Source organism: Scleropages formosus, chromosome 8, assembly GCF_900964775.1.
Source record: "Scleropages formosus chromosome 8, fSclFor1.1, whole genome shotgun sequence".
NCBI classification, from domain to species: Eukaryota; Metazoa; Chordata; class Actinopteri; order Osteoglossiformes; family Osteoglossidae; genus Scleropages; species Scleropages formosus.
The window spans coordinates 32,236,562-32,261,084 of NC_041813.1; the positions used below are offsets into that span (position 1 = coordinate 32,236,562).

General features: G+C 55.5%; 3 protein-coding genes and 1 long non-coding RNA gene across 11 annotated transcripts; 1 reads left to right on the forward strand and 3 right to left on the reverse strand.

Moving 5' to 3' along the window:
• Positions 1 to 4,178: 4,178 nt before the first annotated feature.
• On the reverse strand, positions 4,179 to 5,824 carry LOC108941630 (transmembrane protease serine 6-like). The gene is made up of 3 exons (XM_029253931.1): positions 5,429 to 5,824; positions 4,934 to 5,102; positions 4,179 to 4,818 (listed from the first exon to the last, which is right to left on the reverse strand). The coding sequence occupies exons 1-3, from the start codon at positions 5,568 to 5,570 to the stop codon at positions 4,425 to 4,427; spliced, it is 705 nt and encodes a 234-aa protein (XP_029109764.1). The 5' UTR covers positions 5,571 to 5,824; the 3' UTR covers positions 4,179 to 4,424.
• Positions 5,825 to 7,649: 1,825 nt separating this feature from the next.
• On the reverse strand, positions 7,650 to 17,417 carry LOC108941631 (serine/threonine-protein kinase BRSK2-like). 8 transcript variants are annotated; one of them, XM_029253897.1, is made up of 20 exons: positions 17,089 to 17,417; positions 15,541 to 15,636; positions 15,204 to 15,298; positions 15,028 to 15,113; positions 14,804 to 14,944; positions 14,596 to 14,712; positions 14,470 to 14,503; positions 14,314 to 14,382; positions 14,086 to 14,232; positions 13,938 to 13,969; positions 13,513 to 13,677; positions 13,291 to 13,388; positions 13,039 to 13,189; positions 12,840 to 12,900; positions 11,830 to 12,109; positions 11,686 to 11,734; positions 11,452 to 11,575; positions 11,046 to 11,250; positions 10,177 to 10,266; positions 7,650 to 10,059 (listed from the first exon to the last, which is right to left on the reverse strand). In XM_029253897.1, exons 2-20 carry the CDS (start codon positions 15,626 to 15,628, stop codon positions 9,875 to 9,877), a joined length of 2,217 nt encoding a protein of 738 aa, XP_029109730.1. In that variant the 5' UTR covers positions 15,629 to 15,636; positions 17,089 to 17,417; the 3' UTR covers positions 7,650 to 9,874. The 8 variants fall into 8 exon arrangements, with proteins under 8 accessions (XP_029109730.1, XP_029109728.1, XP_029109727.1 ...); XM_029253895.1 differs by having other exon boundaries at positions 11,830 to 12,436; XM_029253894.1 differs by adding an exon at positions 12,545 to 12,691 and having other exon boundaries at positions 11,046 to 11,575; positions 13,291 to 13,677; positions 13,938 to 13,965.
• Positions 17,418 to 18,559: 1,142 nt separating this feature from the next.
• On the reverse strand, positions 18,560 to 20,382 carry LOC108941690 (uncharacterized). Its single transcript, XR_001966640.1, has 3 exons — positions 19,942 to 20,382; positions 19,010 to 19,116; positions 18,560 to 18,781 (listed from the first exon to the last, which is right to left on the reverse strand). It is a non-coding gene; the product is annotated as an uncharacterized LOC108941690 (long non-coding RNA).
• A 2,125-nt stretch (positions 20,383 to 22,507) lies between these two features.
• Positions 22,508 to 24,139, forward strand: prl (prolactin). Its single transcript, XM_018764461.1, has 5 exons — positions 22,508 to 22,911; positions 22,995 to 23,116; positions 23,351 to 23,458; positions 23,558 to 23,740; positions 23,840 to 24,139. Exons 1-5 carry the CDS (start codon positions 22,818 to 22,820, stop codon positions 24,020 to 24,022), a joined length of 690 nt encoding a protein of 229 aa, XP_018619977.1. The 5' UTR covers positions 22,508 to 22,817; the 3' UTR covers positions 24,023 to 24,139.
• Positions 24,140 to 24,523: the final 384 nt, after the last annotated feature.

Genomic DNA, 24,523 nt, shown 5'->3' on the forward strand with positions numbered 1-24,523 from the left:
ATATACTCCCAGGAGGTAAACTGGAAAGGGTAGCGATCTCTGAAACAATCCCCTCCTCCAGAAAACGCCTAGATCTGGCTAGTGAGCTGCCGTATTTTCTCAAAAATTTGCCAACTTCAAACTTTAAAAACTCCCAGTTACAACTAAACATACCATCCCTCTGGGCTTTGTCCCAGTAATAGGTGATAAGCCTCTTCAGCTTCGCCTTCACTGAGTCATGTTTAAGCAGGGTGCTGTTCAGCTTCCAGTAAGAAGCCCCTCTTCCGCAAGATGCTCCAGCAAAAAAAATTATGCTAATGAAAACAGCCTTGTGGTCAGTCAATGGAGTTGTCAAAATATTAACAGTAACGCTATTTTTATCTAACACCTCAGAAACAAGCCAAAAGTCTATACGCGACTGTCTAGAGCCATCTCTGTTGCTCCAGGTGTATAGCCTATCATTCACATACTTCTCCCTCCATATGTCAACAACATTAAATTTTTCCATGAGAAGTTTCAAAGTAGATTTCAAGCACGAAGAAAGATCCGGAGGCCACCTATCCTTAGCCTCATCCAAAACAACATTAAAATCTCCCCCTATTAACAAATAAGCTTCCGGATACTTGGACAGCCCGTGTACAAGTCTCTTCTCCAACGAATTAAGTAGTTGATCATTCCTAGCTTTAGAGTTAAATCCATAAATGGTAACCACAATCACAGTAACGCTATAGCACCTTATGACCAAACAAATGAAATGGCCATTAAGATCACAGTCAGAGTGCAGGACCTTACCCTCAAAATTGTTTTTTAGGCAAGAAACCCCCGCAGAGTGCTCCGACCAATGGGACAGCCAGATATCCCCACCCCATTGTGATTTCCAAAAATTAACATCACTAGCAATAGAGTGCGTCTCCTGAAAAAAAACAAAATCAGTTTTCAAGTGCTTAGTAAACAAAAACAAGGCCTTACGCTTCACATTATCTCTCAACCCCCTGGCATTTAATGACACAACCGAAAAAGACATAAAAATACAAAAAAAAAATAAAAATAGAACTTTTAACCTCTATCGAGTCTAATACTCTAGAAAATGAAATAAGTAGGTCAGTAAAATAAGTAGCACCACAGAACATGTCAAGTTATATGAAAAGAAACTTCCAGAAAAGTTCAACAATAATCTAAGTTACATTAAGTGACATCTCCCACAATATAAACTACACATTCCAAATCAAAGTTATCCAGCACTTCAAAAAAATATCAGAGGTCCATAGAAAAAATCATGGCCCCTACCAACAGAGTGCAAATACTCTGTGCCTGCTAACAGAACTGTTAAATAAGGCACATGAGAAAAACAACAATATCCAAACAGTGCAACAAGTCATCCCGCGAGAACAATCTCGCCTTCTCCTTGAATGTAAGCTCTTGCTCCTACGAAGTAGGCTGTCTTCCCTGCTTCCCGGGCCTTCTGAACCTCTGTCCAAAGTCGGCGCGTCTTCTCCCGATCTTTCTTAGAGAAATCCTCCTTAAACTGCAGGCCATGGCTCTTCAGGTAGGAAGAAGTCTTAGCAGCCCTCCACACGGCATCTCTGCACGCACGTGACGTGAACTGCAGGATGATCTCCCCGGGTCTTCCGCCGCCGTCCATTTGCCGGCTCTTGCCTCGGCGAAATGCCGCGTCAACAGCATCAACAAGCTTGTCCTTCTCGCTGGGTAGGACATTCTGGCAAATCTTCAGCACCTCCTGACGAACATTCTCTTGGGAAAGTTCCGGAACCCCCAACAACTTCAAATTCCGCCGTCTCATATAATTTTCAAGATCCTCCAGTCTCCTCTGCACCAACCTGACAGGCTGCTCTTCTCTTCCAACGCACTGCTCGAGGTCAGAAACTCTCACAGCGACAGCCCTGAGGTCAGTAACAGCAGCCTCCACCTTCTCATTCAAGTCGGAGATTCGCCTCTCAATTGCGTCGGACCTGCTGTTTATCAGCTGGATGATGCTCGCTAACTGACACGCGACCTCACCGGCCGGCATCGCGGCGCCACACTCCAGCGATTTCTTTTTGGCAGCGGGCGACTTGCTCGGGGTGGCGTGCGGGGGGGGGGGGGGGGGGGACACTCCTCCTCCTCCTCCTCCTCCCCCTCGACTGTACACACCGCCGCGTCCTCACACATGTCTCGTGTGTAATCGTGGCCCCCGTAGGCTAACGCACGTGCAGAGCTCACCGCCTTACTTACGCTCCTCGGCCGAAGAAGACGAAAGTCCACGCTTACGAACCGTTGGAACAAAAAACAGCACACTATATAAACGAATAAGGATAAAAGCACTTATCTACTTAAAAATAATACGGCCACCTCTAAGTTGGAAGCCTTTCCATTATTCTTTTCCAAAACTTGGTGCAAGAGCTCAAAAAAAGCATCCGCTTAGGCAGCCATCTTGGTCTCCCCCCCGTGTTTTTCTTCTTTCTTTCCAATGGTTCCCGCCAAAAGATGACATGCTCGTCACAACTCCAAGACAGAACTGCTAACTCCAGCCACAGCACATTTTACTCTCTCTAAGTTGCCATTTCTTCATTTAGCTGAGGCTTTTCTCTGAAGCCACTTACTTATACTGTTATTAAGGTTACAGTTATTACACACTTGCAATCATTTACCAATTTATGCAGCTGGGTAATTACTGTTGCCCTTTAAGGTAAGTATGTTGTTCAAGGGTACTACAGCTGGAGGTGGGATTCAAACCTGTGACCTTTGGGTCCAAAGGCAACAGCTCTAACCAGTGCAGTACCAGCTGCCTTTCTTTTACTATAAGGTTACTGTAAGGTTACCTGCCATCCCGAGTGTCTCCGGCTCTTTGTCCACCGTCTTACAGTTGTTTCATTTCATTTGTTTTTTTATTAATACAATAGTACAAAAGATTGCAAAGAGAACAATGCAAACATATTCTGTAAAAAAGAAAAAAGTATTGTTTGAAAGGCAGAGAAAAATGTGAAGCAGCACCTTTGTTTTTTATATTATTAAACAATTTAATTAGTATTATTAAACAAACAAGGAGGGTGTGGTGGTGCGGTGGTGCGGTGGCGCGGTGGGTTGTACCACAGTCCTGCTCTCCAGTGGGTCTGGGGTTTGAGTACCACTTGGGGTGCCTTGCGATGGACTGGTGTCCCGTCCTGGGTGTGTCCCCTCCCCCTCCGGCCTTATGCCCTGTGTTGCCGGGTAGGCTCCGATTCCCCGTGACCCTGTATGGGACAAGCAGTTCTGAAAGTGTGTGTGTGTGTGTGTGTGTGTGTGTGTGTGTGTGTGTGTGTGTGTGTGTGTGTGTGTGTGTTAAACAAACAATTGCAGAAGGTTGCTGGTTCAAGTCTCACCTCCTGCTGTAGTAGCCTATCCCTCAGCAAGGTACTTTACCTAAAATTACCCAGCTGTATTGTGGGTTGCTCAGTGCTCCACATCACTTTGGAGAAGAGCATCGGTGACATGAACAAGTGTAACGTCAGCATCAGCAGTAACATCAGGGTAATGTGTCAAAAGACCACGAGAAAGAGAGTCTCCGCCAAGGAGTATTGACCAGATACACTAGAGAGACCGCAGTCGAGTAAGAGACCTGTGTAAGTGGGGTCACAGAGGCACGAGGAAGTGGCCTGTTACCAGGGAAGAGTTCACATCTCGACAAAAAACCTGGAATAACACACATTCCGTATGGCTCAAAAGACGAGCCTGCGAGGTCATCAACTGACCGCCGGAAGGACACTTCCGTGAAACCCAGGCCTCGGAAATACTCTTACTGCGATGTAGGACGTCGCCGTTATTGCACACAGAGTGACGACTTGGGGAGAAACTGTGCCTGTCGATGAGCTGCGCTTTCGCTCCAGCGATCCCGCACTGGAAATGGGGAAACTCGGGACGTCCCTTTGCCGGTCGGGCCCCGACGACGATCGTAACTAGCAGGGTGGATACTCGGCCCACGGCGCGTGCGTTCCAACGCCGATATTGACGCGCAAAAGCAAAGTTGAAGAGAGGACAGCAATACAGACACATTTCAACTGCGAAATCGACGCACGTAGTACAGTATGAAACCTGCATTTGAGCTTCACGGAGCACTCGGCACAAAGGAGAAACCTGACCGAGTTCGAAAACAGTTTTTTTTCCCAGAAATATACAAATACAGAAAAGAAAAAATCTTGCACCAAAAGACATACATATGGGGGAGTTTTATAACACATTTTAAAACACATGAGAAAGAAACAAATCGATGAATTAAAGCACAGCTACGTCACATTGTTCTCTTCAAACATATTTGTGTGGTGTAACAGGCAGCCACAGAAAGTTTCCTTCCTTCGTAATACTCTGTGTGTGTGTGTGTGTGTGTGTGTGTGTGTGTGTGTGTGTGTGTGTGCGCCTATGCAGGTAAATGCGGAGGCATCAACCAGAGGCTGCTACTGGGGGGCATCACATCACTTCTCCAAACGACGCTTAGACCGCCTCTGCAGTGCCAGCTCATGTACCGTGTGGACAGAAGGTTGGGTGCAGGTGAACAAAGCCAAGGTGAAGCAGCAAAGCCTGGATGTGGTGCCAGTACATGGCACATCGATGGCCCCCCACCCGGTGACCCACATGTCGGTGCTGTTGTAGAAGGTGCTGCCGTTGGGCGCCAGACAGACGGGCTGGATGTAGTCGTTGAAGTTGACCGGGGAGGAGAGCTGGACCAGAGCTATAATGTTCTCATATGAATTGGTACGGAAATCCGGATGAAGGATGATCCTACTGAGGGTTCTGGACACCTCGTTTGGGTTGTTACCGCTCTGATTCTGTCGACCCAGATAAAAAAGCCAGTCGCCGGGGTTCGAGCTGCAGGAGACGGAAGGAGAGAGTGTCAGCGGGAGAAAACCAGCGTGTGTCTATGTTCCTGAGATCCGGCACTCTGGGAACACGTGTCACGCCGCACTCAGAGTTCATACAGTACCTGCCAAATACGAAGCAGTAGGCAGAAGTCAGGACCCACTGGTTGTTGATGAGGGACCCTTGACACGCGAAGTATCCCGTATCTGACATACTGACCACCCAGGGCCAGCTCCCCGGGGCGGCAACCGGCCCCGAGACCTTGCCAGTGTTCAGGGGGGCTTGACCGCATGCTGAGAGGGACGAGATGTGAGCAGGTGAACATGTGACTGACTGAAGAAGTGCAGAAGAAAAAGAAGAGAGCCGTGAACACGCTGACGCGCACGCACACACACGTTGGAGAAAATGCCGCTGCGCATAACCAAACTCCACTGCATAATTTCTAACTTTGCAGTTGGCTCTGATTTTTAATGCACTTTACAACAACGAGAAATATCATCCAGATGTAATAAAGGCGACACAGCTGGACACGTGCTCAGGATGACCTTTTCAGAATAATAAGTGTCACGCAAGTGTCGCCGATCCATTCCAAGTTATTAATGGAGAAAGTAAGACTCACCCTCAGCCAGAGCAGCCAGCAGAACCAGGGAGCAAAGACACTTGAGCAGAGCCATGGTGCGAGAGCTCCTGCCAGTGCGCGAGAGGTTCGTGCTACTTATACCTGGAGGCGCTTTCGGTTTCAGAAAACACCCATCACCCATTTATTACGAGGTTCGACACTAATAATGACAGCAAAGAATGTCCTTGTTGATGAGCTGCCACTCAAGTGACAAATCAGTTGTTGATCCACACCTTTTCTCCAAAGTAACTTCCAGTGTTAAACTACATACAGTTTTTGCCCATTCAAACAAAAAGGCATCACTCACTCACTCACTCACTCACTCACTCACTGGTTTAGGGTAAGTACCTTCCTCAAGGTGGGATTCAAACCCATGACCTTCTTGTGCCAGGGAAGCAGTTCCAAGCACTGCGCTACCAGAGCTCTCTACAGTTGTACCTGTGGTCACTAGACCACCGTTCTGTGTCCTTCTTGGGTCATCGTCGTCTCGTCTTATTTGGCCTTTTGACTATTTAATCAGAGGAGAAACGAGTGTCACAGAAAACTCTGGAAAAGGTCCTAATTCTCAAAAGTTCTGCTGTGTCGACAGGAATCCCGCCACACGACATTCATCAGTCACCTGCTATTGTCAGGAGTGCCGCTCAACAGCAGAACCTGTTTCTTCTGTGGAAAGAAGTGCGTCAAGACAGTAGAGCATCTCATCACTTGAGAACAATTACTATGTGACCCACATTTCTCACGGTGACGCCCGAGGGCCGCAGTTAAGTCCCGTAAGTTCCACACCTATTATCGCGTGAGAGAGACTGCTTCTTATTAAATTAAAATAAATGAAGACAAATAAAAACTTGCAGTCTGAATTATTGTGTGGTAAAGCTACAGGTCACAAGGACTTCACACACTTTGAAGCAGCACTACGGACACGTCACAGTTTCACATCACAGTTTCACGCAGCAACCGGTAGCCACACATCTCGCAGGTGTCATGGCAAACAGGAGAGGTGGAGGAGGCTGGACCCAAGCGCAGGATCGTTTATTCACGATCGAAGGACGAGACGTGTTCTCCCGGTCGGGCGAACGCGACGCGGACGAGGGTCCGAAGTCGTGCAGGCGGTCGTTTACCGAAGAGCCGTAGAGCAGGACCGGGGAACCGCAAAGCAAGCTGCGTTCGAGACCACGGAAGGACCGCTTGTCTCCGGTGAGATTCCGCAAGTGGGAAGAAGCTGAGAAGGGTTTTTACGGCCGAGGGCTCCGATCGAAAGCGGGTTCTGAATCGGAGCCAGGTGCTGCCGCTTGAGGTGCGGGCGCGGTCAAGACAGCGGCACGAGGCCAGAACACGCACCTTGGATAATTCTGGTAACTTCTAGAGTACGAGGGGCACAGTACGCAGGTCAAACCAGAAGAGACCTGTGTGTGGGTGTGTATGTGGTGTCAGTGCCCCTGCGATGCTGCCCTGGCTGTTGATGGTGCATCCACCCATCGGCTGGAAACCGTGAACGCACACGTAGTTTGGTGCTGCTCGGACAACCGGTGGGTGTAAACCGCACGTCTCCAACCCCCGCAGCCAGTGCCTCAGCCCTCAGCGCTGTCCAGAAGCACAAAGCTTTTCTGTTCTGGCTCCATTGTGGTGGAACGACCTCCCCCTCCCCCTCTTACTCAGAACTGCTGAATCTCTGTCTACATTTAAAAAGGGTCTGAAAACTCACCTCTTCCAGACTCACTCTGCCTGTGATCTTTTAAATTCATGTAGGGTGTAAATGTTCATCACCATAACTTTGAGATCATACCTGTTAAACTACAGATAAACCTTCTTGCAGCTACTCTTGTAATGTAATTTAAAGAAAATGATAATAATTAGGAATGTGATTAGAAATACACACACACATTTTCAGAACCGCTTGTCCCATACGGGGTCACGGGGAACCGGAGCCTACCCGGCAACACAGGGCGTAAGGCCGGAGGGGGAGGGGACACACCCAGGACGGGACGCCAGTCCGTCACAAGGCACCCCAAGCGGGACTCAAACCCCAGACCCACCGGAGAGCAGGACTGCGGTCCAACCCACTGCGCCACCGCACCCCCGGATTAGAAATATATTAGTTAATATTTGGATAAAGGCTCATGCAGCTACTCGTGTGATGAACATTGGTTGAGATGGTGGAAAGAAAGAAACTCCCTAAGAATCACACGTCTGTATCTAAGTGTCTCTTCCTGCTACTGTAACGAACACGTGGTATTTTCTATGAGATGTTCGTCGCTTTGGGGAAAAGCCTCCGAAACGAATGCACGCACGTCCGTGTAAAACGTTTCATTCTCGTCGCCTTCGGTCTCGCAGCGGTCGGATCTGCTACTCCCTTTGGATTGGGTTTGAATCCCACCTACTGCTCTACTGACCTTCGGCGAGGGAGGAGTAAAAACGAGCCCACTCTTCACATGGGTAAATAAGCGTAGGCACCTTACTGTGGTCAGCGGCTTTGGAGAAAAGTGTCAGCTGGGTGGACGAATGTCACTGGCACTCTGGACACGACGGACAGCAGGGTGTCCAGAAAACAGCGATCGTGTCCTCAGAAGCACAGCAGTAAGACGTGGAAAGTGAGCAAAGCACAGGAAGAGCAGAGTCTTGCGGCAGTTTTCAAAGTTTATTATTAGAACCGTACTAATAACCGTGTGGTACCGCTGCCCGGAGTTCCGGGTTCTCTCTTTACAGGGCAACCATAGTAACTGTCACAGTAACTGCGGTACACGGCACCCTGTCCCCGTAACACTCATCTTACTCTTGTGCTCATCATCCGTCTCCGATGAGACATTTTCCATCGTGGGGGGGGCTGACTGCAGTTACCGCACGAATTACTGTAACAGTCAGTCACGATAGGGTCATAAAGAAAGCGACCGCAGTGAGGCTCGCTGGGACAGAGGACAGCGAAGATGCAGGTGTATTTTGTGGGGGCCGCTGGGTAATGGGACAGAAAGTCTGGGGGTCTTTTTAACATCACAGCTGAAACACGCATGCGTAGGGTGCAGTTTTAGCTTCCTCCGTGCAGGGCGTCCCTCAGCGCCCTCCCAGCTGAGCAGTGTATTTTACCGCTCTACACGCCCATCTTTTTACCACGGTCAGGCTGCTGGGGTGTGTTCCGCAGCACACGGCCTAGGTGCGGCGACGGTTATGTGTGTAAGAGCGCCGTGAGCCCGATGGGACGCGTAAAATGCTCAAAAAAAAGTGAAACTGAGGACATCGGGGACACGGTGCAGTGCTGTCCCACTGCCCAATGCTGCGCTGCGGTAGTTCACTGTTTCAGGCTGGACAGGGGTGTGTGTGTGTGTGTGTGTGTGTGTGTGTGTGTGTGTGTGTGTGTGTGTGTGAGTGCTCCATGCAGGACAACGTACTGCAGGTTTGTCCATCTGCAAGGCTCACGTCAGATGCTGAGCGCGAGGGCTCCTCGCGTACGGGACGCCTTCAGAAAGAGCGGTCCGACGGGAGCAAATGGAGGGCGTCCTCCTCCACGCTGTCCGCTTCCCACAATGTCCCGACAGCCTCGTTTCGTCCGATACTTCCAGATGTGCTTCCGCGGACATCCTCGTGCAAGGTAGACAAGTGGCGAAGGGACCGTGGCCGAAGGACGGCCCGTCTGCAGCACCGCGCTTCGCCGGCCTCTTCCACGCCGCAGAGGAGCTCGGCTCAAGTCCCCCGTTTCGTGTGTCCGTCCCAGTCACTGGGACGCTGTCGATGCCACGTCCAGCTCCCCAGAATAAAATGCTCTCAATTCAAGTAAATTAAACGAATACATAAATCAAAGGAACTTTCTGAATTCGTTTTTTGGACACGTAATTGTGCTCAGTTTTACCAGAGGAATCCGCAGCTTCCCCACCCCGCTGTCCTTCCTCCCCGCGTCGCCGTCCCTCTCTGTGCCGTCGGCTCACGTTAACAGGTCCACGTGGAGCGTCTCGGTGGATGGCGTACACTTTGACCGCAGGGTTCACCACGGTGGTCTAGGACAGCGAAGCGGATGTCTCTAACCGCACACCTCTGCACCAAAACGCACAGCCCGCATGGGCTCCGACCCCCCGATCAGCCGGCTGGTGATCTTTGACCCGCTGCTTCTCCTGAAACACACGTGTCAAACCCATCTCGCTCCACGGTAACCGTAACCTCCTCGCAGTCGCAACGACACCTGTTCGCTGCATTGCAAGTCCACCTTTTGTACCACGGTTAACTCCACGTGCGCCTGTAACGTGAGCGCCGCACTGAGAACCATATGCACTGCGCAGAGGGAGGGGGTTGGCGCTGTCCACCGTCTCGCCAGTGAGGACAGTCCACCAACATGACGGTGACGTGCGTCCCCGGCATCTTTAGCAGGGAATCAGTTTGCCGTTTTTGTTCATCCTGTCGGGGCTCTTGGCTGGGCTGCAGTGCAGGCCCTCGGCCACCGGGGCGGCGCACTGCACCTCCTCCTCAGGGCTGGGACCGGCTGCCGTTGGAGGACAGCAGTCGGCCCTTGTCTCTGCCAGACGCTCGGCGCTGCGGGACGGCGCCCCCGCCGCCGGCACCGCTCGCGTCTCCCCCTCCCTCGGAGCGCCGCGAGTTCTGCCGGGCGGGGGTGCCGGGGGTCCTGCGGGACAGCTGTCCGTTCTTCTCGTCTGCCGAGGGGACAGGGAGGGGGACAGAGAGGAGGTGAGAGGAACTGAGAGGAGGCCCTTGCCCGCACAACGCAGCACAGCACGGCGGCACCGGAAGCGCGCAGGGTCGAGACCCACCGGCGAGCGCCTGTACAGAGGGCTGGTCGTGAGTGCTGAGGAGCTGGGCCTGAATCGTCTCCACCACTCGCTTGAACCTGCGGCTGGGACCTGGCGCGCGCGCACACACACAGAGGAAGAGACACGCGTGAGAGCGAAAGCCCCGGTTAGGCTCATCTTGTCCTCCCCCCACCCTCAGCTTCACCCGCGGTCCACCGGCCACACCCACCGATACACACAAGCACCGGACAAGAGCAGCAGAACCGTTAACCGCTAACCGTTCCCCGCCCTGCGCTTCCCGCCTCTCGCAGTACCTGCCCGCTGCCGCCGAAATGCTGCTCGCGCCAAGCGGATGCATTTCGGCCCCGGGGGGGGGCAAAAATGAAGTGCGTCGCGTTCATTTTTGCCGGTGGAGAAGAGACACGTGGGGGGACCGTGGTTCGGGAGAGAGCGGTCGATCCATCCGAACGAAGCCGGCTTTGGAGGCGCAGACGGCTCCCCGCGGGCACTGGGGTTTCCCCGTTTCCCCGGTAGGGCCCAAAGCGCGTCCGAGGGCGCTGCCCACACGGGCGCACCCCTGGCACCCGGATCGCTACTGTGCCTTTCTCCTGCTGATTTCTGGCACAGAGGGTTGTTCTTTTCTGCCTCCGTTGCTATGGCAACCCCGGTGACGCTGCCGCCGAGGAGGGCCTCCCCCTGCTCTCCAAGCGACTCACGGCACCTCAGGGTGCTATGGTTGCTATTCTCCCGTCTGCAGTTCTCGTGCGATGCGGCGAGCCCCCCGGCCCCAGGCCCAGGCCCACCCCCACCCCACCCCTACCCCCACTCCCCGTCTCGCTCGCTCGCTCGCTCGCTCGCTCGGCTTCCCTCTCACTGTGCTCCACCCGTACCGGATATGAGGGTGAACATCACGCTGTAGATGCCCGTGTGCCTCCTGCCCTGCCTCTCTGCTCTCTCCCTCTCCCTCTCCCCCTCCGAGAAGGCGATGTCCACGTGGAACTTGACGGGCTTTTGGAAGACCGAGGGCCCCCCCGCCGCCTTGTACTCGGCCCTGAAACTGGTCTGCGAGACGACACTGTGACTGAGGGAGGGGATCTGGAACAGAGGCAGAGGGTTGGACAGGTCAGTACAGCACAGAGGTGGCACCGGGGTCGGGTGAGGGCGCAACACTGAGTGAAACATGCCGGCGGGAGGCGCTGTCACACAACTGACGGAGACACACTGAGGACACGGGCTCCTCGGGACCAGACCAAGGAAGGAGACAAAGGTCAGCCGACGGCTCAACGAGAGACCCACAGACAGGAAGGCGTGGACGATGTCGGCCTTGATGGAGCTCAGCGGCTTGTCCCGGATCACGACGAAGATCTGCTCCTCCTTCTCCAGGCCGATGAAGTTGCCGAACCACGACTTCTTGGCGAGCCTGCGGCCGACAGGCGGGAAGAGGAACACGGCTCACACACGCTAACGTACGCAGCGCGATTCCTCTCCGCTCTCGTGCCGAGTCACCTGGCTGCTGCGGCTCGCACTCACTCTGGGCTGGACTCCGGAGTCAAGCTGGACGCGTCCTCCGACGTCGGCACTGACCGAGAGAAGGACGAGAGCCGGCATCAGCACCCTTCGCACCGTCCGCTAGGGGGAGCCCCCGCACCCGCCGCGCCGCCCGCCGATGCTCACCCTGCAGTTTGCGCCGGTGGAAGCGCGGCGAGCCCAGCAGGTTGTTCTTGAAGGAGTTGAGCCGGGTCCTCCAGTGGGCGGAGCTGCCGGCGGCCACACCCCCGCCGCCTCCGGGACTGGAGGGCGGGGTAAGGGAGAGCGAGCCGCCGCCCGCCCCACCTGCGTCGGCCCGCGAAGACGTGGAGGAGGAGGAGGGCGGGGTGAGGGGAGGCGGGGGGTGCTGGGGGTGGTGCACGGGGGTGCAGAGCGGGGTGGGGAGCGGAGAGCCCTGCGCAGTGACCTGCGGCACAGTGTTAGCACGGCCAGAGTTAGGACGCGCTGCTGCCGACGCGGGCTTGAGCACGGAGGGGGCGGGGAAGAAGAAGAAGCGGGGGATGGGCGAGGGCGAGTGGGGGGGCGGGGGCGGCGGCGGCGGGCGGGGCGCCTGCAGCGGGAGGGACTTCATGGACTGCAGGGGAGGGCGATCGCAGGCGGCCTTTGAGGGCAGGGTTTGGGTTTTTTGGTCGGGCGCGCACTGGGCAGCCCTGGGGGAGGTGGCACGTCTCGGTTTGGGGTCCTTAGTCTGAGCAGCGGTCACTTCTGATTGGCTGAAAGTGAAAACCGGGCTCTGATGGAGCGAGACGCATGGAGGAGGAGGAGGAGGGGAGGAGGAGGATGAGAGGAGGAATGACAATGAGAGCCAGGAGTTAGGGGCAAATAACGAGTGCGGACGCACCGCGCTCCGGTGGACTCCGGTGGACTCCAGCGGACGTGACGCGCCTTGACGCCACCCGTCCGAGCCGGGCGAAACACCGGTGCCGTGCGGCGAAGGCCACGGGAGCCAGTCGCCGAGTCGCCGAGCGACACTTCCACTGGCGTCCGACTGAGAAAAGCGCGCAGCTCAGCAAACCTGTACACGCAGGCACACGCGCACGCACGCACACACATACACGCACGCACAGCGCGCGGATCCACCGCCATGGCTTTCAGTGGAGAGAGTCAGTGAAAAGCGGTGGCCAACAGTAACTTACCCTGGGGCTGCTCAGCGGGCTGGACGACAGTCCGGTGGAGGCGCCACTGACCGAGCGGGACCTGCGGGTTCATGGGCGACAACCGCTCGACGTGAGAGCTACAGCAGGGCTGGGGGTGTCGCCGCGCTGCGCTGTAAGTGACCGGCGTGACCGGCGTGAGCGGCGTGAGCGGCGTGACCCTCCCCTCCCGTCCACTGACCGCTGGCTGTGCGGCGCGCTGCCCAGTGCGCGGCGCGGTGCTGTCGGGGAGCCCTGCTCCGTCACGCTCAGCACCTCCAGGCTCTTCCTCTCGGGGCGGCAGCGACCGTGGCGCGACAGCATGGGGGAGTCCACGCGCTTCCGGGGGGGGTCTGTCGAGGACACGCGGGGGGGGGGGGGGTGGAGTCGGCAGGCGTCCGGGCAGACCGGGGGGAAACGCTGCGCCGAACCGGCCTGCCAGGGACTTGCTCACCGATGTCGTTTTGGGGCGGGAGGTCCTCGTCCTCGCAGCTCGGGTATCTCTCCTTCCGGTCCAGCAGGAGGTAGTAGATCATCTTCTCCTGGTTGTCTCTGAGGGGGACAGCGAGACGAGCCGCGGGAACGCGGAGCAGCTTGATACCGGCACGCTCAACGCTGGGACACTGAGACACCGGGACACCGGGACAACGGGACACCGAACACTGAGCCGACTCACTCCTCACGCTGCAGGTCTCGCGCGAGCTTGACGCGGTCACGGAAGCACCCCAGCGAGTACATGCTGTCCAGCACGTCGGGGTCCAGCTCGGTGAGGGACAGGATGCGCTTGAGGGAGACGCGCCGAGGGGGGGGCTGCTCGGGACACGGCTCGTTGCGACCCCCCCTGACACACACGGAAATATTTCCACAGAGATGCTCGTTTATGGCCACTTTGTCCAGCTGTTCTCTCATCAGTGTCAGCGCTGCGCAATACCGTACTATAGTAAATTAATGTAATGCTTTACTCTACAACAATGTGGCACTTTAATTTGTAGCGGCTGCCTTTTCTCCGCTCTTATTCACCGCCGTGTTTCCTGCCGGAATTACAATGTATCGGAGTACTGTACCGCGGTACAGAGGTACAGATCACATGCCAGTACTTACAGATACCAGGGATGCTTCTGTATGGCTTCTAGCTGCAAGAGATGGCAGACACACACACACACACACACACACACGTCAGTCATGCTCCGGCGGACACAGGTGGAACGGGTCAGTGAGCATCGGCGGCGCCTCCGGGCGGCCCTCGTACCGTGAGCCGCTTATCGGGGTTCACCTCGATCATCCCTCGCAGCAACGCCTGGCAGTCGGGCGGGATGAAGTGTGGCATGTGGAACACACCGCTCTTGACCTTCTCCAGGAGCTGCCGCAGGTTGTCGTGGTCGAAGGGCAGCGCTCCCTGTGCCAGAGAGAGGCGGACGTGAGAACGGGGTGGGGTGGGGTGAGGCGGGGGAGAGCGGGGGGGTCGGGGGGGGCTTACCACCAGCAGGGCGAAGAGGATCACCCCGCAGCTCCAGACGTCGGCCCTCCTGCCATCGTACTTCTCACCCTGGACACAGAGCGGATGGACGGTAACCACGCGGGGACATCGTCCAGCGAGGCGCCCCGGACACGATAAGGAGCGGCGCTCACTTACCCTGATCACCTCCGGACACGCGTAGTGCGGGGATCTGAAACGGTGCAGATACAGTGAGCACATGGCTCGAAGAGGACACGCGCAGACACGCGCGCACACGCACACGCACACACACTAGGTACTCACCCGCAGCTCGTCTCAAGCAGCCTGTCCCCCACCTGCAGCGAGGCCATGCCGAAGTCTGCGATCCGGATGTTGTTCTTCTCGTCCAGCAGCAAGTTCTCCGGCTTCAGGTCCCGGTGACTGCGAAGGACACGCAGGTGTCCGGGTGTCATTCCAGCAGGGGTGGCGGTCTACCGACACGGGGGAGGGAGGGACACGGGGCGCGTCTCACCAGATGGCGTGGCTGTGGCAGAAGTCCAGCGCAGAGATGATCTGCCGGAAGAACTTGCGGGCCTCCTTGGGCGTGAGGCGTCCCTTCTTCACCAGGTAGTCGAAGAGCTCCCCTCCCGACACGTGTTCCAGCACGAGGTACCTGGGAGAGGGCGGAGCCAGTGAGAGACAGACACGAGGGCAGACGGGCCTGGAGCACCAGCACCAGACAGAGGCGGGGCTTACAGGTGTCTGTTGTTCTCGTAGACGTCGTACAGCTTGAGCACATGAGGATGTTCGATGAGCTTCAGAATGGCGATCTCCCTCTCCACCTGAGGGGTCAGGCGCGCGTGTGCGTGAGTGCGTTTCCATTCGCGGCAGCGCGCGGCTGAACGCGGCGACGGAGCGGGACGCGGACCCACCTTCATGAGCACGGACTCGGACAGCTTCTCCCTGTTCACCATCTTGATGGCCACCTTCTGCCCGGTGACGCAGTGCACGCCTAGTTTCACCAGGCCTGAAACACACGGGCACAGTGGAGGGGGCAGCCTGACGCTGAGCTTTGAAGATAAACGGCGATAACGCTGCCGTCTCGTGCGCCTCCGGCGTTCTGTCACCCAGCGCTGAAACGTACGCTCGTCGTTACGTGACAGGAAGTCGTTCAGCAGACGCTTTTCTCCGAAACGACACGGGTCTCGGAGGAAAGCGCAACGAGTGCATCGCAGGTGCAAAGCAAGGAGAGCATCGCCGGGGTCTCACCTGTCTGTCCTTTTCCCAGCGTCTTCTCCAGTCGGAACGGCCCGACGTACTGGGCCGACGGAGACCCCGACGGCTCCTTGCCAGACATGCTGTCAACTGCGCAAAAGAAATACCGCGGTCATTCTGGCGACGAGCTGGAAATGATGCGCTCGAGTACAGGACTGTCGGCCACACAAAAAGCAGGAGCGCGAAGCACCCGGGCGGCAAGGGAAGGTGAAGTGGAGAAATGGAGCAACCGAGCGCTGACGCACTGGGTCCGCTGCACGTTCTGCCCAAGCAACGCATACCGCACGTGTTCCGCTCAACACTCGATGCCACACCACTTCCTCTTGGTACACTGGATACCACAAATATTGCAGTTATTACTCTGGGTATATGGGGGGGGTGCGGCGGGTCGGACCGGGTCCTGCTCTCCGGTGGGTCTGCGGTTCGAGTCCCGCTCGGGGTGCCTTGCGACGGACCGGCGTCCCGTCCCGGGCGCGTCCCCTCCCCCTCCGGCCTTACGCCCCGTGTTGCCGGGTTGGGCTCCGGCTCCCCGCGACCCCGTATGTATGAGACGAGCGGTTCGGACGGTGTGTGTGTGTGTGTGTGTACACTCTGGATATCGTACATATTAAGCTTACGTTTACGTGTATTCACTTGTGGGACACTTTTCTCGAAAGCGACGAACATCTCGGTGAAAATACAATGTGTTCACTACATAGGAGAAAGAGACACTTGGATGCAGACGCCTGATTCTTGAGGAATCCCGGTTTGTCTCTTTCCACTGAAGCACCGACGTTCATCGTTCAGCTTATAGGGTGGAAGCCATGGCTACACACTGGAGACAGTCTCTTACACTTGGCACTGCATGTATTCTGAGTATTGCACGTGGTACACATATTACGCTCTGTGTGTGTGTGCGCGCGCGAGCGCGGAGTACTATTATTAGATTGAAGGAGGTAGAGGAGGGATCCGCAGAGGGGGGACGATGCGTGGACGCTACAGGGACACTTTGTGCAATCTTCGCAGCACATCTCTGGTGCAGCGAGACCGCGGAGGAGACCTCGAGACCCTCCGTGTGAGTGAGTCCGAGGGACGGGGACGCGGACGCGCTCGGCGGCACGGCGCTCGTCCCCGCGACGCCGGGGTAGGCAGTAGGGTCGTGCGCGAAGCTGCTCGCTGATGGTGATCGGAGCCCCCCGGAGTATCTCTGGGAATCAGCAGCCCGCCATCACGGCGCGCCCCCGACGGACGGACGGACCTGTCCAGCTGGAGCGCGCGCACGTTGCCTGCGCCGGTAAAACGTGTTTTCGGGGAGAAGGGTATGATGATGATGATGATGATGATGTTCGCGCGCGGCAGACGAGCCCTCCCCGGACTGACCGACCCGACCGTCTGACTGCGCATCACAGCATCATCATCATGACCGTGAGCACCGCCGCCGCCGCCACCATCATCAGCACCATCCGGCATCCCTCCCTCCTCCTCCTCCTCCTCCGGCTCCCCCCAGCACCCAAACCCACTGCACGCACCCCGAATGCACCGCCTTACTGAAATAATAATTACATGAATGTCCGCAGGGGAGCCGCCGGCGTCCGCGTGCGCGACACTTCCTGTCTCCCTGTCGGCAGCAGCGCCTTCCCTCTGCCCTCCTCCGTCTCGTCACCCGGCGCGAGCAGCAGCATCAGCATCAGCATCAGCATCCGGGTTCCAATGTCTCCATCCAGCGCCCCTCCCTTCGGGCCCCCGACGCGCACACACTCGCCGGCGCGTGCGTACACACCGACACCCCCGCGAACACACACCGGCGTATGGTTCACGGTTTATAGGGGCGTTCCACTGACGTATGCATGCGCGCGCGCGCGCGCACACACACACACACACACACACACACACACGCGCGCGGCTAGGTGCAAATCCCTGCAGTGCAGGACATCCATACAACAACATCCAGATACAACGTGGACTGCATGTATATGTTTGTCCCTGTGGCTGCTCCACGGTGTGTGTGTGCGCGTGTGTGTGTAAACTGGAGCGATGCCATGTACTGCCTTATAGGTCAGAAGTAGGATTTTATAATAATTTAGGTAGCGGTCTTACGGTCGCACTTCCTAGTTCTAGTGACAGTTCTCAAGGCAGCGTTTTGCACCAACTCACCTGTAGCCTGGACACAGTCTGGTACGGAAACCTTTTTAAGAGCAAGAGCTCGTGGAAAAACAAGAAAGGACAAGCGGTGTCGATGGCTCACGGCTCTGAAGATCCCCTCGCTCACCTACGGGTTTGGGTCCAGGTCCAGGCGACGGCAGCGCGGCCATCGGGAGCTCCTTCCCGTCTTAGGGAACCGCATAAAGCGAGCCCCCGCGGCGTTCATCTTCATATGCTGCGCTGTGAGCGCAGGACCATGATGCATTTCACCACAAACAGGCCCAGCTCCCACAGAAAGTCCCGCTAAACTTTTACAGGACTGCCAGCGAGAGCATCCCTACCAACTGCTCCACCGCCGAGCGAAAGGATCTGCATGGGGCGGCGAAGGCGACCCAGCGCATCGTGGGGACGGAGCCCCCCGACCCGGGCGCTACCTACGACAGTCTACCGAGCAAGAAGGCTGGCAGCATCATCAAGGACACCACGCAGCCCGGTCACTCGACAATGAGATCCTGCACCGATAGACTGAGGAACACCTTCTTTCCCAGAGCTGGGGCCTCCATCACTCCCCCACATCCTCCCCCCCCCAAGGCTGCTAAGGACCGAGGACTTCAAAGTTCTAATCTGATTCTTTATTTTTTATTTGTGTTCTTTCTGCTGCTGTTGTTCTGAGGGCTGCCAGACAAAATACAACGACAATAAAGTATCTTATCTTATACTGTAACGGTGACGCCGACCCCACCGCCAGCTCCGGCGAAGGACACAAACAGGTCCCTTCCCTTCCAGTGGTCCTAATTTTATTTCAGCAACATCTGCATGTACACATGATACACAGTTCTTTTCAGTCTCTTTCATTTCATTCCACTTCATTTCATTTCATTTCATTTCCAGTTCAGCTCAATTCAGTTTAATGCATTTCATTTCATCAGTGTCATTTTCCTGCAGCTGCTGCTTTTGTCTGAGACCAGCAAGAGCTGTTTGACACATACAAGCACTCGGTATCGTTCTGCTACGGTGGTTTGCGGCGGGACACATTCACACCGCCCCCTCCTCCATCATGATGGTTCAGTCCAGCGCGAGGTGCACAACGGAATGCGGGGAAGGTGCGGTGGACCTGAAAAGGGAACATAGTAGATACATTCGTGGTGGACAAACACTATGGGGGTGTGCGTGGGGGCGATATACATCCCTGCGTTCTCCTACAGCACGAGGGAAGCCCAGATGACCCCTCCTGACCCTCAGCGCGAGAATGAAGAGGACACTGTGACAGTCGTGGTGGGGTGCTGCAGCCAGTGAGGGCAGCGCAAACCAGTGCCAGACATCGAGGGGGAACGTTCCTCACCTGTGGCGCTCCTCTGCTCTCCTCACACCTTCTTCTGCGCATCCTCGAGGCAGGAGCGAAAGGCCTCCATGAGCTCCTTACAGGCCTCCGCCGTCTTCTCCTTCACGCTGAGCGAGAGGGAAACCAGGGTGAACAAACTAATTGGCCCACGTCACACTGGACAGGGGAGGTGCTACGCAGAGCAAGGTTTGTCCTGAACGCACACACACTCTGGTGGAGCACAGTACTGCTGTCTCACATTTGGCCATCGTGAACTTTGACCTCTACCTTCACCTTCCGGCTCCAGGTGCGGAGCACGTTCAGCGCAGGGCCCTTAGCTGTGCAGCGCTTCCGAAAGCACACTTTCCCCTCCCAGCACCACTTTGTATTACAGGGCCATGCCGCTTGTTCGAAAGATAGCTGTGTGTATGGTGACGCCTCCAGGGGTGGGTGTACAGGGTCAGCGTGTAGCTGGATCTCGACCCTCTAACCCTCTTGGACTGGGGCCACTTCTAAGAGAGCTGTGAATACTCTGGGCAATACCATATGCTGCCTGGCGTGGCATCGAGGGGCCCGGCTCTCTCAGCACGGCACGTTAACTCTGAGGGCTACACGCACCCTGCCGGACTGGACCCCAACCCCCACCCGTTATCATGCGAATAACGTGCTCACACACCCCTGGCATGCATGCGAGCGCTTATCAGAGGAGCGCAGACAGCGGCTCACGCACAGGGCAAATTCAGAGTGAGCGGCACAGGGTCTGCACTTCCCCTCAGTACCGGTGTAAAAGACTACGATGAAAAGGCCAGGGTATGCGGTCTGCATTTCCTCAGTTAGGAAACTTCGAGCTGCTGTCCATCTCACTGACACACGGGTGTCTCTCTCTCTCTCTCTCTCTCTCTCACACACACACAGAGGCACGCAAAGCTGTTGGCGGTTTGGGCTTCACTCACCACTTGTCCAGCTCTGTCTTGGTGGCCCGGCACTGGGCTGGGACAGGAGCTTCGGGCGTGGTGGTGGTGGTGGGGGTCTCTGGGTCCGACATGTCACATGTGGCGTGTGTCTCCGTGTCTCTCTGTGTGTCTCTGCGTGAGCGTAAATAAACTGCGGGGGGGTGGGCGTCACGTCACATCACGGCACGGCTATTTGGGGTGTGTCCACGAGCTAATGGCCGCATTGGATGTGCGTGAGCGACCGAGGCAGCGCTTCACGTCCTTCTGACCTTTTTCACAATCCGAGCCTTAATTCCAGTGACTGCATCAACCTTTCGAAAAGTTATACTTTACCCTTTGCAAAAAAAAAATTAAATAGAAAATAGCCGGTACGGGCAGCAGAGGGCACAGTGGCACCGCACTTCGATCAGACACCTTCCACTCAAAGGACTCAGGTCTGAATCCCACCACCTACTGCAGTACAACTGATAAAAGAACTAACCTTGAACTGACATGGTAAAAATGACCCTGTTCAAGTGGGTAAACGGGGGTCAGTAGCTTAACACTGTCAGTCACTTTGGAGAAAAACAGTGGAAAAGTGAACAACGCAAATAAAGGTAACCCTTAGATTCTCAATTCTCTGGACATGCCGGTGTTCTGCACCCAGCTGCGGCTCCCTTGACCTGATAATGGAAACGGTCGGCACCTGAACAGTTTACCGTGGTTTTAGAAGCGAGCGCTCCGCACTGGGGTGGATGTGAATGAGCGGATCCCTCTGCAGGAGGCCACACGCCACGATGGGAAAGAAAACCGGACGCATGTCGCTGCAGACTGGAGAGCTGGAGATGCCAAAATCGAGGTGAGGATTCCAGGATCTACGAATAAAACGCATCGCAAACATAAAGGGGCCAAACGAACGAATAAATGGAATCGTGACCCTTGTGCTGTCAAAGGATCCACTGAGATGTGCAGACAGGAACATGTGACAAGGTATGTGGACTGCTGTGGGGGGGATCCATGTTTATAGCAGCTCATGGGAGGCACAGTGGTTCTAGCAGAAAGGTGTGTGTGTGTATGTGTGTGTGTTAGATTAGAAATTATTTTAATTCCTATCTCAGCCTCCGCAACCTCAGAGCCGTCCCGGTCCGGACACCAGAGACCAGTGATCACTGGGAGGAGCAGGACACAAGAACAAGCAGCGTGTTTCGTTCCAATCCTCCTCCTCAGGTTTTATTGCATGTTCGCCAAGATTATATACTATTTTGCAGAACAAAGAAGTAAGTTCTCATTGGTTTAGAAACTGAGTCGAGGTCTAGGGACAAAACTATAAAAGGTAATGTTAAACAACAGAGCACTGTGATTAGTTATACATATAGGGAGGATATGTGATATTTCAGTCGCCTCCGTTTGCCCTTGAGCATAGACAGAGAGGAAAGTTAAACAAGAACTTCATTCTTGCACGCACATTCTCAACAGGTCTGACACACACAACAGAAGAACAGGGTGGACAGAGAGATAGAGGTGGAGAAGAGACACGAGAGCCATGTATTTCTCACAGTGTGAGAGAGAGAGAGAGCAAGAGAGAGAAAAGCCTCAATGCTTTCGACAAGGTTGTCTGCATATGAGGCTGAAGGATTGTTTGGGGTTGAACTGTTGTGTCCGCTTCCCCATGCTCCCCATCCCTGTGGCCGCCTGTCTTTGGACATCGCTGTACGTGGACTTTGAACACACTACGGCAGCCCGATGGACCCGCCGTCCCTCAGCGAGACCTGTCAGCGCAATACACACCTGTAACTGTCTCCTTCGCCGACTGCCCACTTCGTCACCACTCAGCAATCAGTACACCGCTCATGGCTATTTTTAATTTGCTCCAGTGTCATGCCAATAATGGTGTGTCACTCGTTTTTCCGCTCCAACTGTCTTCAGGATGGTGCGCCGTGTAAGAACGAAGTAGTCGTTGCGGTCAAACTCTGTGTACGTACTACACAACGGTCGCATTCGTGGGAACTCTGTTGCAGAGCGTCACTTCCAGTCAACGATTTGAAACATCTGCAGGAACGGGCCTCCAAAGTGCTGGAACACTTAAGCTTTACATTAATATGCAGCAAAAACACTCCATTTAATTAAACTAAACATCTGCATCAAGGCGTCATGAATGAAGTCAGACGTAGAGGGCGAAGTGGTTTCGGGGCTTCGGACCTCACACTCGCTGGACACTGCACTGCTGTGTGTGTGTGTGTGTGTTCTGGGCACGCACGAGAAACAATTAGCACAAGCACACAGGGTACTCCCGCTCCTGCATCATTCATAGAGCCGCACACCACAGTCTGCAGCGTCCGTGAAATTCGCACACGAGACGTAAACCGAGACCGGACGCGGCTCCGGTGTCAGGTGGCATCAGCCAGGTTGGATGAGCAACGGGGGTGGCGGGGGAGCGCCGAGACGAGCCTGCCGTGGCCCACCTGGGAGAACGATACCCCTGGAGATGGCTGCCAGCTCACACGGATGGGGTCACGCCTGTTGGCACACGATGAGCCCCTCGCCCCCGGGGCCGTGCAGTGCCTCCAGGTGCATCCAAGGGGCCCCTTGAAAGCGAACAAATGCAAAAACAGGAAGGAAATGACGCTAACTGAATATCGATATGTTCGTTTTCCTTCCGACGCGCAACGCCAACTTGCTCGAAAGCCAAGGACTCATGGCCTCATGGTGTACTCGCGGGGACAGTGACAGGCACGGAGTCGCCCAATCACCTCACCACCTGCGTATTCATGTTGACGCGCTGGACCACAATGTTTCTCATTAGGACGTGCAGGATCGAGCCGGTCCGGGACAATGTCAGGAGAAGCAGCGACGGCCAGGGGCCATGAATAAATAACGGAGGCCAGGGCTCCTATAAAATGGCCCAGGCAGGGAGAACGGCGAGTGCAGGAGGAAAGACGATAGGCAGCAAGATGACTCGGTCGTCCTGGGAACTAACACTTCGCCTGACAGGTGAGTGTGCGTTCATTCGTGCGAGTGTGTGTGCGACTCTGTGCGGCCCACCCCATCCTTCAGCCCCTCTCGCTCTGCCTCAGTTGCGGTGCTGCTGTGTGTCTCGCTGCATTCCCACGCCATCGGCCTCAGTGACCTGCTGGACAGGGCGTCTCAGCTTTCCGACCGGCTCCACTCGCTCAGCGCGTCGCTCACCAACGACCTGGTGAGGGTCCCGCTGCACCGCGCATCTTGTGTCAGCAGAACGCTGCCGCCACGTTCCTCCGGCCACGGAGCCCTTCTCGCTCCGTTGGCACACCTCAAGACGCGTCACTGACACTTTCGCTCGTAGTAGAGTGCTCAAGGGTTCAATGGTAGCTCTCTTCCTCCTCATTCCAAACATTTAGGACGATTTAGCCACTAGTGCTCTTGCTTCCATGTGCCTTACTCTCTGTGTCAGGACTCATACTTCTCCCCTGTGGGCCACGTGATGATGCCCCGCCCATCGATGTGCCACACGTCCGCCCTTCAGACCCCCAGCGACAAGGACCAAGCGCTGAGAGTGCCGGTGGGTGAGCCGGTCGCTGTCTCTGCTCTGATACGTTGCCCCTAAACAGGGGCTGTGGAAATGCCCCGTGACCCTTGTATCCCGACCCTAAACCCACAGGAATCGGAGCTTCTCTCCCTCATCCGCTCTTTGCTCCTCTCCTGGAGTGACCCCCTGCTCCTGCTTTCCCTGGAGGCCCCCACTCTGCCTCATCCGTCCAACAACGCCATCCACAGCAAGACGAAGGAGCTGCAGGACAACATGCAAAACCTGAACTCGGGTCTGGAAAGGCTGGTGCACAAGGTGAGCGCAACATGGAGGATGGGTGTGGTTGGGGGAGGGGGAGAGTTGGGGTGCCTCTCGCTGTCTCTGTGCGATCGAGTTCTCTCCTCCCTCTTACAGATTGGCTACAAGTCGCCCACCTTCCTCCCTTTCAAAGGGCACGAGCTCAGCGACGACAAGATCTCACGGCTCACCTACTTCCACTTCCTGCTGTCCTGCTTCCGAAGGGACTCGCACAAAATCGACAGCTTCCTCAAGGTCCTCCGGTGCAGGGAGGCTAGGATGCGCCCTGAGTTTTGCTAAAGGAGGTGCCGCTTTCAGTTCTACACTCCAGCCATGTGCATACAGACGTGGGAGATGGGGAGAACGGGCGGGAGGGGGGGCACAAGGAACAACCCCCTCCAGGAGGTGACTGTTGTACGGCTGTGAGGAAACCTTCTAGGTCTGTTTGCTCCTCTCTGCTACTGTTTGTGCTCTATGTTTCTTGGTGTTTTTACTTTACCCTGAAAATTCTGCATCATTCAGCCCAACCTTTTTTAAACACATGAAATGTTTTACAACGTGGGGGGGGAGGGGGGGGTCAAGCACATGGGGCTTATTTTCCACAAAAATTGTTCAATATCCCAACTTAAGACTTACAGCTGAGAATCACACACCACCACCTGCATCTGGAATAGTGATTTCTTTGCCATTTTCCCAAGGTGTGGTTAGGAAAAGGAAATTTGCATCATATTTCATTGTGTGTTGTGTTATCCATTACCTACCAAAGTTACACACTTTGGACATGAGCAACTTTGTGAGCTG

Bases quoted from the DNA above. Each gene is read 5' to 3' on its own strand.
- LOC108941630 (XM_029253931.1), bottom strand. From the start codon at position 5,570: ATGGGTGATGGGTGTTTTCTGAAACCGAAAGCGCCTCCAGGTATAAGT. The intron at 5,103-5,428 runs GTGAGTCTTACT...CGTCCCTCTCAG, and splicing joins GCTGGCTGCTCTGGCTGAGG to CATGCGGTCAAGCCCCCCTG. The intron at 4,819-4,933 runs GTACTGTATGAA...CGTCTCCTGCAG, and splicing joins TACTGCTTCGTATTTGGCAG to CTCGAACCCCGGCGACTGGC.
- LOC108941631 (XM_029253890.1), bottom strand. From the start codon at position 15,628: ATGTCTGGCAAGGAGCCGTCGGGGTCTCCGTCGGCCCAGTACGTCGGG. The intron at 11,576-11,685 runs GTGAGTGCGAGC...TGTCGGCCGCAG, and splicing joins ACTCCGGAGTCCAGCCCAGA to GCTCGCCAAGAAGTCGTGGT. The intron at 10,060-10,176 runs GTGGGTCTCGAC...TCCCCTCGGCAG, and splicing joins CTCTGTACAGGCGCTCGCCG to ACGAGAAGAACGGACAGCTG.
- prl (XM_018764461.1), top strand. From the start codon at position 22,818: ATGGCCCAGGCAGGGAGAACGGCGAGTGCAGGAGGAAAGACGATAGGC. The intron at 22,912-22,994 runs GTGAGTGTGCGT...GCTCTGCCTCAG, and splicing joins ACTAACACTTCGCCTGACAG to TTGCGGTGCTGCTGTGTGTC. The intron at 23,117-23,350 runs GTGAGGGTCCCG...TCTCTGTGTCAG, and splicing joins CGTCGCTCACCAACGACCTG to GACTCATACTTCTCCCCTGT.